Source organism: Aythya fuligula, chromosome 1, assembly GCF_009819795.1.
Source record: "Aythya fuligula isolate bAytFul2 chromosome 1, bAytFul2.pri, whole genome shotgun sequence".
In the NCBI taxonomy this organism is placed as follows: Eukaryota; Metazoa; Chordata; class Aves; order Anseriformes; family Anatidae; genus Aythya; species Aythya fuligula.
The window spans coordinates 66,232,425-66,245,647 of NC_045559.1; the positions used below are offsets into that span (position 1 = coordinate 66,232,425).

At 37.6% G+C, this 13,223-nt stretch overlaps 1 protein-coding gene across 7 annotated transcripts in view; it reads left to right on the forward strand.

Annotated features, from left to right (window-relative positions):
• CALD1 (caldesmon 1) overlaps positions 1–11,101 on the forward strand; it is a 193,501-nt gene extending 182,400 nt beyond the window's left edge. For 5 of the 7 annotated variants that reach the window (XM_032187893.1, XM_032187919.1, XM_032187912.1 and 2 more), the window contains 7 exons: positions 2,973–3,016; positions 3,131–3,209; positions 4,506–4,646; positions 5,621–5,716; positions 7,735–7,818; positions 8,146–8,179; positions 9,411–11,101. In XM_032187893.1, coding sequence (XP_032043784.1) covers positions 2,973–3,016; positions 3,131–3,209; positions 4,506–4,646; positions 5,621–5,716; positions 7,735–7,818; positions 8,146–8,179; positions 9,411–9,442 — 510 coding nt within the window. In that variant the 3' untranslated portion in view covers positions 9,443–11,101. The remainder of the gene's footprint in view (positions 1–2,972; positions 3,017–3,130; positions 3,210–4,505; positions 4,647–5,620; positions 5,717–7,734; positions 7,819–8,145; positions 8,180–9,410) is intronic. The other 2 variants (XM_032187943.1, XM_032187927.1) reach the window with 1 other exon arrangement.
• The last annotated feature ends 2,122 nt before the right edge of the window (positions 11,102–13,223 follow it).

Below are 13,223 nucleotides of genomic sequence, written 5' to 3' on the forward strand. Positions count from 1 at the left end.
AGCTGAGAGAGTGAGGAGAGAGCGAGTCAGCCTTGATGGACAAGCAAGCCCACGCTCCCTAGAGTGAGGTGAGCTCCTCTGTCTCTCCACTGACTGTGGAGGGAATTAAAATGAGCAGTTTGGACTAAATGCTTAACTTACAAGCAACTAAGGTTAGGTGGGAGAGGTAAAGCCTGGAATCCTATGTTTTTTCTCTCTGTTCATAGTTTCATTAGCCACTGGCAGGTTGACTCGATGGGGTACATGTGTGTTTTATGTCAGAGGCTTTGGAAAGTATGCCATGCTGACAAAATATAATCCCAAGCTATTTTACAAGATTCTGTTAAAGAGAATATAGCAAAATAAGTTCTTTTTATTTCTTGATTTCTAGTTGAGGAAATAACCTTGTTTTTTTTCTGATAACCACCTTGCTTTCTCTGTTTGTCTTACAGATCTATTTTGTAATATTGTTTACTGTATGTGCCAAACATTTTAAACTATTTGCATGGACTTTGTGTGGAGTGCAGTGGATAAATAAATAATCTTTAAATGTTGCTGTGCAGTTTAAATGTATTTGACCTATATGTTGAATACATTTGTGTGTGCAGGTGTGTTTGCTCTGATTGTATGCAATGTGTTCTATTTGCTGTGTGCACAGTTTTGAGGCAGATGCTCTATAATACAAATCCTTATATGTGTGGAAAATGTGTTATCCATCCCCCTGAGGCACGTGCTTCCTTGGGAAGAAGACCATGTTCAGCTCTGAGGGCTGCTTCCTAATTGCTCTCCTGTTTAACTTACTTTCTGGTTTGTTTCCCCACCCTCCTATTCTGAACAATCCCCAGCTTATTCCTGACACCACAGCAATTGCTCAGAGCATTTCTGTTTCCAGAGGGTAAGGAATAACTCCGCATCCTTTTACTTCAGCCCCAAGAACTCATATCCCCTTTTTCCCTGGCCTGTCCCCCCAGTGCCTATGCCAGCTGGGTTTTTGTGCTGTATAGAAATGCCTCTCCTTTCTGAATATAGGAAGGCTATGGAGTCTAGGGGTTAGCTTCTTTTAAACAGGTTTTAAGATGTGTCCCTTTTGTATGAGTTCAAGTGGAACCTGTGTTAATCTGAACTAGAAGATGCTGTTAAGTGAGTTATAGCATAGTTGCCTTGAGCCCTGGCTCTTTGGGATGTTCCTTATTGTTTGTCCTCACTGCCAGCCAGGGTTTCACTGATATAGTTGGGGGAATTGCCCCTTCAAACAGAGAACAGGAGAAACCAACAGCTCTTGTTGATATAATGCATCTTTCTGAGAACTGCTGGTTACCGTTCAGAAATCAGTGCTGTGGGAAACTCTTCTATATATAGAACTATAATGTAGTTGAGGAGAGGTGATGTGTTTTGCGTTAGCATCGTAAATTTGTTTAGTCACTTTTAATCAAATAACTTGCTTGTTTTGTGGCAACGCTGAGTATATTTCTTTATGGCAAAACTACCGTGTAAACTGTTGAGGATGGAAAAGGAAGAGAGAGCCCTAGATATGCACTCTGCTGCTGTGTTGTTAGGTTCCTGCCTGGTGTATTGCTGCCATCTTGTGAGAGTGAATTGAAACAGTTGGTACATATCCAAGCAAAGCCCATCTTTCTACTTAGGACTTCATTTAAATCTTTTATTGGCAACTAAAACTGTTAATGTAAATTGCTCTGTAAATTGTATATATTTGTTAGAGCTTTAGAGGTTCTTTTAAACTGGATGTGACACTAACTGGAGATCCTCCAGTTGTCTTATTTGGCAAATTCTGCACTGAAGTGAACTGCATGAGTTTTTGCTCCTATGGTCTGGAGAAATAAAACAAACATACTTGCCCTTTGATGGGGTTGGTGTGCAATTTAAAATTCTAATACAACTTTAATGCTAAAGGGCACAAAAGAGGACCATTTAAAGGAATAGCTGTCATTGCCTTAGCTTGAAGGCATGAACGCTGCAGCAGTCACTATTAAAGGGACTTGAAAATGGGCAACCCATACTGAGACTGGGGAATCCCCAGGAATCCAGCCAGGCTGATTAATAGTCATTTCTGTACCCTGGAGCTGCTTCTGTATTTTTAACACTTATGTGACACTACAGAGCCTGAGACAAGAAATGGAACAACGTAATGTGGAAGACACGTTAGGAAGTTGATTGTTTAGAGTATTCCTGACACAGAATACTCCCCTATCATGAAATGCTTTAAAAATTTATTCAGGGATGTATTCTTTTTTTTTTTTTTTTTTTTTCCCCAAATTTTCAAGAGATTTTGCATAAGTCTTGTGATATGTTCATGATTCTTTTTACCTTCATGATTCTTTTCCCCTGTAAGCATTACAGTATTTTCCTATATGCAGAGCAGAAAATAGTGATGAAATGTAAGATACCACTTTTTATAATAACAGCTAGTAGATATTGGCTCAACGATGACCCTGCTGAATATCAGCAGAGTACAGTCTGATTTTTTTTTTTGGAGCTCAAATGAAATTGTTGGTGTCTTGAAAAAGCATGCATGAGGAAGGGTACATAGCTGAGCTCCAAACTTGGCCTAGTCTGATATCTCAGCTCAGAAAAAACAGTAGTAAATTTGCTGTCTCCCTCAAGAGGCATATACTTGCTTTTGTGTGGGAGATGAGGGGAATTTGACAGCGATTTTGTGACTATCAACCTCTTTAATAAGATAAAATTATTCCATTTTTCTCCTTTCTGTATTGCTGATTTATTGTTACAAATAGAATACTGAAGAAATAAGCAGGATACAAACATTAATGCAGAAAATTATATCCACCCTTCTGCATATGTTGAATGACAGTTTCCCAAGTACAAAACCTATGTGTGTATTTGCAGTGATTTCTGTTGGAATCCATCTCTTTCAGACTGACTTTTTGACATATAAAATGATATTTAGCCTGGCCTTATACAGGCTGTGTGTGTACTACTTTTCACCTTACAGGTCTTGTCTCTTTCTCTTCTAGATAGAGGAACGGGCAGAATTTTTGAACAAATCCGCTCAGAAGAGGTAAAACAATAAAACAGATTGTAGACTCAGTCGAAACAACTATGTTTAATTGGAGGCAATATTAATTTCTTTCTCTCTCTCCTTTTTTTTTTTTTTCTTTTCTACTCCCTAAAGTGGTATGAAACCCACCCACACGACAGCAGTTGTCTCAAAGATTGACAGTAGACTTGAGCAATACACTAGTGCAGTTGTGGTAAGTTAATTCCAGGTCACAGTGACTTTAGTTACTAATGGCTTTGGGGTTTTAATAATCACCTTTTATTTCCCTGTTTAAAAATGTCAATGTTTTGATTTTTTTTCTCCACAAGCCGTTTCTAATGAGACTCTAAAAGGAAAATGCTTGAGGCATGCTGATAACCAACCTCCATATATATATATAACTCTACATGTAATCTCAGATTCATGTTTTCCCTTTCCCTACAAAATATACAGTCTGCTTTATAAGCCTAAAATAGCTCTTGAAGGATTTAGAAGACACTTTAGTGAATTAGGGAGTTAAGAAATGACAAAGAAAAAGAGGGGGAACAAAATAGAATTCAACCATAGGTTGACAACAGTCAAATATTTATGCTTTGAAACCAGAATTGAGAGCTTTTTCTTTCCATAGTTCAAGAAAAAGTAGGTTTTTGTTTGCTCATTTTTAAACTATTTTTATAAGTCAGTGAGTACAGGCAATGTGAAAGCCACTGGTTAATATAGTTGACATGGATTTGCAAGTGTAATGGCAATAAAATAATATTAAAAGTGATATTATCTCGATAGCTCATACAGGTTCCTACTCCCTTCAAATCTGTGTTACATAAAACGTACAAGAGTTTTGAAAAGAAAGAATAGACTGAGTTTGGCCTGGTGTTTTTGGTAACCATACAAGGGACGTACTGACAAAACCAAAAAGCAATAAAACAAAACAAAAAAGCTCCCCTCCCTAAAACAAAACAAAACAAAAAAACAAAAATGACAGCTAATTCCAAATATATTGCAATTGCTGAAATTTGCCTCTAGAATCCCAGGCTGTGAGGTTAACTTGTCTTGGACAGATGGAATAAGTCTGATGCTGGTTGACAGCGCAGCCTTTCTCTCCTGCCTCTGGATTTGCTATATCCAGAGGCAGGAGAGAAATTTTCATTGCTATATCCATGAAAGAGACTTGCTTACAGGATTCAAGTGTTGTGACTTGAAGGAGGACAAAAAATAAGCCTTGGAGCAGTTGTGTGCAGAGCTGTGGTTTTCCAAGAGCTCTAGAAATGTAACAAATACAAAAATCTAAGCAGTTTTCATAGCCTGTCATATCAAGGGTGCCTGACCAACTGCAAATCAAGAAAAGGAGAATCTCAATGTCATCTCTTGAGCAGGGTCCCTTCTCTCCATCTGTACATGATCATTACTAGAACTTAGAACTACTGCATTCCTCAGCACTTCCCCAGAGCCAAACCACCCTGCAAGTCCAGCTTTTAATGCCAACCACCAACTGGTCTCAATTCTTCTGCAGGGCACAAAGGCTGCAAAACCAGCTAAGCCAGCAGCCTCTGACCTTCCTGTTCCAGCTGAGGGTGTCCGTAATATCAAGAGCATGTGGGAGAAAGGGAATGTTTTTTCATCACCTTCTGGGGGAACAGGCGCACCGAATAAGGTATGTATTTAATTTCACATGGTGATTATAAAGAATTATGGGTGTTATCTTGCAGTTCATGGTCTTATGAGTAAGCCTGGCTGCTTCCCTTGACATCACTGCTGAAGAATATCACAAAGCATCCCGAAATCCTCAGAAACCTGCAAAATGGCATGGCTGCAGTACTCAGTGTAATGGAAGAATTTAGTGACACAGTGTGCTAACTTATGAGACATTCCAGAGTCACATCAGATATCTTAGACAAATATATCTGGCTAATTCAAGCTGGGTACAAAGAAATTCTTTGTGTAGGGAAAGACTCTTTCTAGGGGCAGAGTGGGATTAAACAGACAAGCTACTGATCTATTATAGGTCATGGATAGAAGCATTTGTGAGACGTTTATCTATTCAACATAAATTCTTAAAACCACATTTCCTTTCTGTAAATTGATGGGCTCTGAGGAGGATTCATCATAGCTGAAAAAGCAAACCATAGATTGAAGAAGGATACTTACAGATAGGCAAGAAATTTCAATAATTTGTTCTAAGCTTTTAAAGATTTATTTTAATGATCGAAATTTTATGCCAGCTGACTTCTAGTTCTTTTTTTTTTTTTTTAAAGTAATTTAACAAAATAAAATTCTAGGCTTACTGGTACCCCTTCTTCTTTTAGGCTAAAGATTTTTTCTCCTTGGAGTTTGGGGTTATGACAGAAACAGCAGGTTTGTGTCTAAGGTTTATTTTTGGTTAGCAAAAATATTAAAATGATTCTGTCAGATCACAGTTATCATTACTGAAAATTAAAGGGTACTAGTACTGTGTAATTCATAAGGATAATGTCTTCTGAGTAGGCAGGATAACTCTTAGCTAGACATAACCTCAGTGAGGACTTGTGTATTAAACGCGGATTTGGCTTTGTTTTTAAATCCAAATCATGAAAAAATAGGGCAACAGCTATTCTGAAAGTCTTCTCATTATATTTTATTCTTTTGTAGGAAACTGCTGGACTGAAAGTTGGTGTCTCCAGTCGTATCAACGAATGGTTAACCAAGACCCCAGAGAGTAACAAATCATCTGCTCCAAAACCTTCTGTAAGTAAACCTGCAACAATCTGTTTGGTTGGTGGGTTATCTGCTGGGATGGAGGTGGTGATGGTACTTCCTTAGCCAACTGATGGTATGTAGAGGAACCTTACTGCCCATCCTCTCTTGGAAGCTCTCAGAGGCCTTCTGCTAATTCTTGGGTAGGTGCAGGAACAGCTAGTTGTTTTCTGGGGAAGGCTGGGGATGAGGAACTGATGCTGTAAGTTTCCAAACTGGAGAATGTTAAGGCACCACTCATGGTGTAAATGATTCACCGTCTTTAGGATTGTATCACAGATCTGCTTTCCTCCCATATGCTTTAGTAGTTTGTTTCTGCCAGTTCACTTGCCCTTTATAAAAGGTGTAGCTTAGCATACGCTTTCTTAATTCATGTGCCTATTTATCTCAAAGAGAAGCTTGAAATTTGCAGCGTTGTCCCTCAAGTCAATATTTACTGGTGGCTACATGGAGATTGTGTCCTCATAGAAATAAATATAAAAAGAAAACAAGTAATTGTGGTAGATCTAGTTAATCACAAGTGCTGAAAACTAGCACAGCATCTACCTCCAGATTTTCTCTTTCTTCTAAGTTGCATCTTTTAGATAATGTAAAACTAACTTCTTATTTTCCCCTCAGAGAACTGTTTCTATCTATGTCTTCATTTCCCTCTTTCTCAATAGATTGTTCTTTCTTCTTTCAATATTTCTGCTTGAAGGAACCTGCCCTCCTCCTATTCTTTGCGGGTCTGTTTGCTAAGTTGGTCAGGTAAACCTATTCATAATTGACTCTGAAGAATGATATACATCTGTAATGTGTGTTTTTTACTTTTTACTTTTTTTTTTTTTTTTCAATCAGGCTAAATCAAAGGGAAAACAAGATTTTCTTACTTACAAAATAACTCCTTACCCTCATCCTATTCCTATGCAATAAATAATAATTCATAGTTTTCCAGATCAGGCATTCAGACAGTCTACTGCTATTTTGCTATCTGCTTAACTCACTTTTTGAAGCACAGAAAAGGCTTAAAGTCTTAATGATATCTTTGGCTGAACTATAACATCACTGTTGTGTGCAAACACCTCTTGCAGAAATTAGACTTCTGTACCTCAGTGCGCATTTTTCTATCCCAAGTTATAAATTCTTGTGTGCAGAAGGCTACGTATCTATGCATGGCAAGAGCAAAATTCTGGGAACAATGCAGGACTTTCTGAAAAGGATGGTATTTATGTCCTAAATTGTTTTAAGAGTCTTTTGCTTAGTGTCCACAGGGGCAGATATCAATCCATCTATCCTTAAAAAGGTGCATTACTACTAGCCTAGCATACGTCTTCTGGATTTGTAGTCCTGCTTTTCCGCAAAGAAAAGTTTTAAATTTGTATATGGAGACTTTAAGCAAAATTCAATACACTTATTTGCAGATAATACTATTATTACTGTTAATATTTTTTGACTTTACCTTACGTAGTTGTTTTTTCCATGTCAGGTTAGTGATCGGTCCATGTTAAGGTTGTAAAAGATACAATGGAAATTCAAATAGATAGGACTGACTACAGTGTTAAATCCTGAAACTTTTTTTTAAGAATGTAGAGGAGGATCTGCTGTATTAAAGTCTGACACTTTTTTTTTTTTTTTAATTAAATATGTTGATTCTGATCTAACATACCTGAGACAAGCTACCTTTGAATTCCTCCCTAACAGAAATACTATTTCTGAATTCTCTTTTTCCTCAAAAAAGGAACTTTTCCTATTGTCTAGGATGAATACAATAAATTATAGCCAGTCTGTGTAAAACCAAATAGATGCAGTAGGACTAGATTTTGTGTTAAAGCGTGTGTATGTGTGGAGTGATTCTGTGAGGTGTCATTCTGAATAACTTTATAATTGATAGAAAATGTAATATTTACAACTGGTAGATGGTCCTCAAATCTTCTTATGAGGAAGTCACATTCTAACTTTTCCTCTAGCAAGTTAAAATAAATCTGAACTAAAGTTGGTTTTTGTTCTCTGACATTAACTTAAAAATACAGGATTTAAGACCAGGAGATGTATCTGGCAAACGTAATCTCTGGGAGAAGCAATCAGTTGACAAGCCAGCAGCATCTTCTTCTAAGGTAACGCATCAGTGCATTCTTAAAAGATAGTATCTGTGTGTGAAGCTTTTTGCTGAGGGAAGGCACTGTTTGCCTTCATATGGTCAGTCATTTGGAATTAGGTCTCTGCATATCTTGTGTTACTAATATGCCTTTTCATATGCCTGTGTCACTAATACACCTTAATAAAAGGAAGTGCAATGAGGCACCAAACACCATGGACAGCATGTAACTTTTATTATTCCTATTTGGAAGAAGTTGTGTGTCGAATGCTGTCCTTTGCATGAAGATGACTTTTTTTTTCCCCCATGTTCAACTTTAATAACGGATTCTTACTTTTTCAAACAGGTAACAGCAGTGGGGAAAAAATCAGAGACTAATGGTAAGTAATTCTAATAATTCACCTGCACATTAAAAAGAAACTTTGGCACATTTTTGTACACACATTACAATTCTCAGTTTTTAAAATTCTACAGCTGTTAATGTTGGTACATGAAACCTTCACTCCCTTGCCGTTCACTTTTCCTAAGCTCCCTTGCAATATCACTAAAACATGACTGCTATTTTGAGAAATAAGCCTGAATCATCTGGCTAGGAGAACCGAGGATGCAATTTCCAGCAATGTTTGCAAATTCTGTTCTTTTGAAATCACTAGTTTGGGAAACACAACTTAGTTATATGTCAAGAAGTCTGCAAATTCACCCCCAGCTTGAGTGTGCTTCTTTAATTTTTGTTTTAATCTAAAACTTACCAAATAAAATCAATTAGAGGAAATATGTGCCTAATGACCAGTGGGGAAGAATGGAAATTTACTGATCAATTTAATAGCTTTAAGATGTCCTACAACATCCGTTGATGTTTTTCCCACTAGGAATGAGATGATCAAATGTAGAAAAACTATTTTTGTTTGTTTGTTTGTTTTTCCCGATTAATATTTGTACATGTTTTTTTTTCACATTCATATGCAAGTCGAGTGCTGTGATATGCTTGTGGACTTTTTTGGGGTCAGTTTAGAGTCGCACAAGATGGAATTGACTTCCTACTCCTCCTTTTTTCCTTTTTCAAACTGAAGTGTTGGGAGAGGGGTGTTCAGGCTTGCTCAGTGTTAGCACAGCTCTGCTCCCATGGCAGGCGTTAGCGGCCATGCCATCATCACCCGCAGGAGCAGCCCCTGCTGAGTGGTTGAGATGCTGCCAAGCCTCTTCTCTGAGGCCGAGTGAGATGAGGGCTTCAGCAGAGGGCTTGCTGGAGAAGGCAGATGGATTTCAGTCTTACTGTGAACACGGAGTGCATGTGCCTAGCCCTGTAGCACTTTGTGTGGTAGCCACCCACCTGTGGTTTGGGAGAGGTGAGGCAGGGAGAGTGCTGCATGCAGCATCCACTGTCTTATTGTGGGAAGCTCCTGAGTTGCTACCCAGGGCTGCTGGAGGTGAGGAAGGTTTCATAGAGAAATCTGGAGGCAACCTCTGATCGAGCCCAATACAAGAGCACAGCAACATCCAGCTTGTGCCCTGCCTTCTCACATGCCACCTGTTAATCTAGAGTCATGCCCTCTCTATTTTAGAGATACATTTAGGTTATTTTAAGCCATCTTTAATCTTTCTTTCTCTCAGCAGGTTTGAGACAATTTGAGAAAGAACCATAGAAGGCTACTAAAGACGCTGGACCAATCAGTTGGGGGAAAAAAAAAGAAAAGGAAAAATACTAAATTGTTCTTTTTATATTTATGTTTATTTACCAAAATGTCTTTTTGCATTATCCCAGTTAAAACCATGTATATTAGCACTGTATTTAATAATCAGTCTAGACATTCATCATAATAGTACTGCCTTTGCACAAGAGCCTTTATTCCTAAAGAAACCCATGCTGTGAAATATATAGACTCTCCTACTGATAGTCATAACAAACTATATATCTGAACAGTGATTTCAACTGGCATAAGAGGTCAACCCAAAATTCATTTAAAGTGAAGTTGCTTAAGAAAGGTGTGCAGTAAACCTATAAAAACAATGGTTACTTTCGGAATACAGAAATCTTTCTTTCTGCACTTTAGACTAAGTCATGGAAGAAATATCTTTAGTTGACAATGTAATATTTTCTGTAAGTTGCCCATGTCATGAGAAATACTGCATCAATAACTTGTTTTAATTTTTTTTTTGTTTTATACTTTTTTTTTTAAGTATCAATTTTTCCATTCTAGTTTAAGTTAATACCTAAATTTGGATGATTATGTTAGCTGACAGCGGTACTGATATTTCTTTTTGTTGTTAGTGACTAGTAATTGATTGCAATTTAGAATATATACACACATAGCTTTACAAAGTTTAGCCTAAAGGCACTACTAACGGTAGAATGCTTTAATACGTGCTAGAGTATTATATTTAGTAATAAACATACATAATTAACCAGTATCACAGCTTAAAGAAGATAAAGACAAGATCACACACTTTTCTATAGTAAGATTTCTTAATTGCCATTAGAGGTATGGCGAGATAAGTATTAAAAAAATTTAAATGTCAATTGCCCAGTAATGGGTAATTAAAAAGAAAGTTATAGTTTTTAAAAGAGGAAAAGGTAATGGTATAGAGGGTCAAAAATAGGTCACTTGTATAAAACGTTGTAGTTTAATTTATATAAAACTACCATAATTAAAAAATAAAATAAAACTAAACACAGTTGGAGCTTGTTTTAAATGACTGTACACTAAATCTTGCCATTCATCAGTGCCGTGCACGAGGTCCACCCAAAATGAAGTAAGCCTCTATCTTTGTACTGCTTCTTCTTAACTCTCTCTCCTGAATATCTTATTTACAGATGTTTTGATTTGTATATAGTAAACACATGGCTATAAGACGTCAGCTTGGTTTGAATTTACATGCCATACAGTTTAGCATTTACATCCTACAGTGTATGGGTGGCATAAACTGAGCAACTGAAGTAGCCCCCAAGTGCGTTGTTAACAGCTTCATCGTGCATCAAAACTACCAGGCTCTCCCTTAACACTGCTTCCATCTCTTACAGCATCTGACTTCTTCCTGTAGAGAAGAATGGTATATTTTAACCCAAAGATGAGCTCCCCTGCTTGGCCAAAACATCTTGTTTACATATAGAGATGCACATAGTTATCTGTAAGGGGTGAAACTGTGCCTGACGTTGTCTATGCATTGTCATGTTTTTCGTTTGGGGGTTTTGTAAACACTCTTCTGAGTCTTTCAAATACATTTGATAGCTGCAATAAAAATGATTCATTCAAACAATGTATTCTGAAACTGCATCCACAATAAATGGAATATTTCCATCAGCAGCCCCCTGTTTGTTAATGACTAGGAATGAAACAGTTGTTGTGACTAGGATAGGAATCATGCTAAGGCTGTGTGAAATAACGTGTTGCTGCCACAAAGCTTGAAGGCTGTCTTTCTTGATGCACAGATAGCTAAACTCTAAAATCATCAGCTTTAACCTATGGATTCTCAAGAAAAAAAAATAAATATAAAAATCTTAGTTGTCATGCTTGTCAGTACAGGACAGGAGCTGGGCATCATCTGGATGTCAGCACACCCAACAAAGTCAGTTCTAACCTAGCAGCACAATTGTCTGTTCTCCTTGTTTGCAAAACTTTTTCTGTGAGAGCCATTAATGTTGTTTCTTCTGCTTACCTTGGTGAGAGGCAGCTCAGTGGGGAAGTGCTTCCAACCTTGGGTGGTCACAGGGACCAAGCCTGGGGAGATGCTGGCATCCCATTGTCCTCCTACCCCCTTCTTTTCTGCAGTAAGGCAGTGCAGCCCATACTGCCCTGCTCTACTCAGGTCACTGTCCTTCGAAAGAGTTCCCCCAGGCTGCTGCCATCTCTGCAGGGACCAACAGGAAGGCTGCAGGAAGCAGCTTTCTCAGTTCCTGGGGAGAAAGTAGTTGGATGCTTCCTAACTTAATCTGGAAAGAGCTTGCATGCTTGAAAGTGTTCTTGCTCTCCCTCATTGATTGACCATATTGATATGCTTCTCTCCAAGTTTTAGTGAGTAAGGCTTTTTTCTTGTTGCTGTGAATGTTTCTTCTGCTCCTGGTTATTATCATTTTCTGAGACCATGAAGGTGTGCTGGGCACTATTGGTTTTACTTTTAGGCAATACTGACTTGTGTGTCATTGCCAGATTGTGCCCCCATACTGGCAGCCCTTACTGGTGGCATCTGACCCAGCAGCACCAAGCATTTTGTTTGCATTTTGATGCCACTAAAGAGGTGACAATTTGTAAGACATTATCAGTTTGGTGCTTTAGTTTCTGATTATGCTTTACTGTTTGCTTGTTTGCTTGCCCTCCTTGCCAAACTTTCTGTTGTCAGTGTACAAAACATCACACACACACAAAAAAAAAAAATAAAATTAAGCCCTGTCTTTGCTTTGGTGTAGCATTTCCTATCCAAAAATACTTCAAAACAAGTGTAAGTCTACCTCAGGGATTGCTTTGGTGTTTTTAAAGAAAAGTTTTTTTTTTTTCTTTTTTTATCCCCCCCCCCTTGTCTGTATTTTCCTTAGATAAAGCCAGATCTTCTCTGGGTATATTAGTTCCTGAATGCTTCTAGCAAAGTTGCAAAAAACAAGTTATGTGTTTGAGATTTCAAGAACAATTTGCCCTGCTTTCCTAGATAGTACCTATGTTCAGCTGGATTTATTTTCATGTAGGTTATCACTACATATGTTGCTGTCTTTACCTTGTCACCTCTTGTTCAGAGGGAGGGCAGTTTTGCTCTTTAGCTTCTAGCTTTATGTGTGTTTGATGAATAAGCCCCAAATTAGTTTCTTTCCCAGTGTTGTCCTTGCACAGGAAGCGTAGGAGCCCATTCCTACCTCTATGAAAATTGAAAAACAAAACTTCAGGCATGTTTTTAAATAGTCACATCAAACAATGTAAGCATCACAGTGACAAAGTTTTGGTGTTATTCAAACTTTATTTTTTGTTTTCTTGTTGTTCATATAAAATTTTAAAGCATTAATGATTCACACCATAAAAATCACAACTATGTAATAAGCAAAGTAATTAAAGACAGTGTTCTTCAACAGCCACTCATAAGCCAGTAAGACTTACTGCACTGAAAACAACATTAAAAAAATTAGTTACTTTCAAGATTTTTTTTTTGTTTGTTAAACATGTCTTTAATTATTTAAGACAAGAAAAAAACAGAAATGAGACATTGTCTTTTTTTTTTTTTTTTTTAAACTATTAATCAAGAACAGATTTCAGCTAACCCTCTCAACAAAAGACCCGTCCCCATTGATGCATTCTTTCACCAGCTAGTGGTCTCCTCCTAAAAAAGGAGGGCAAGTAACCACTTTTAATGATCATCAAGTACAAAAGAAGAAATCAGGACTCAGATACAGAGGACATCTAATCTGGAAGGAGATACATAGAGGTCTCGCAGAAACCACTGGTG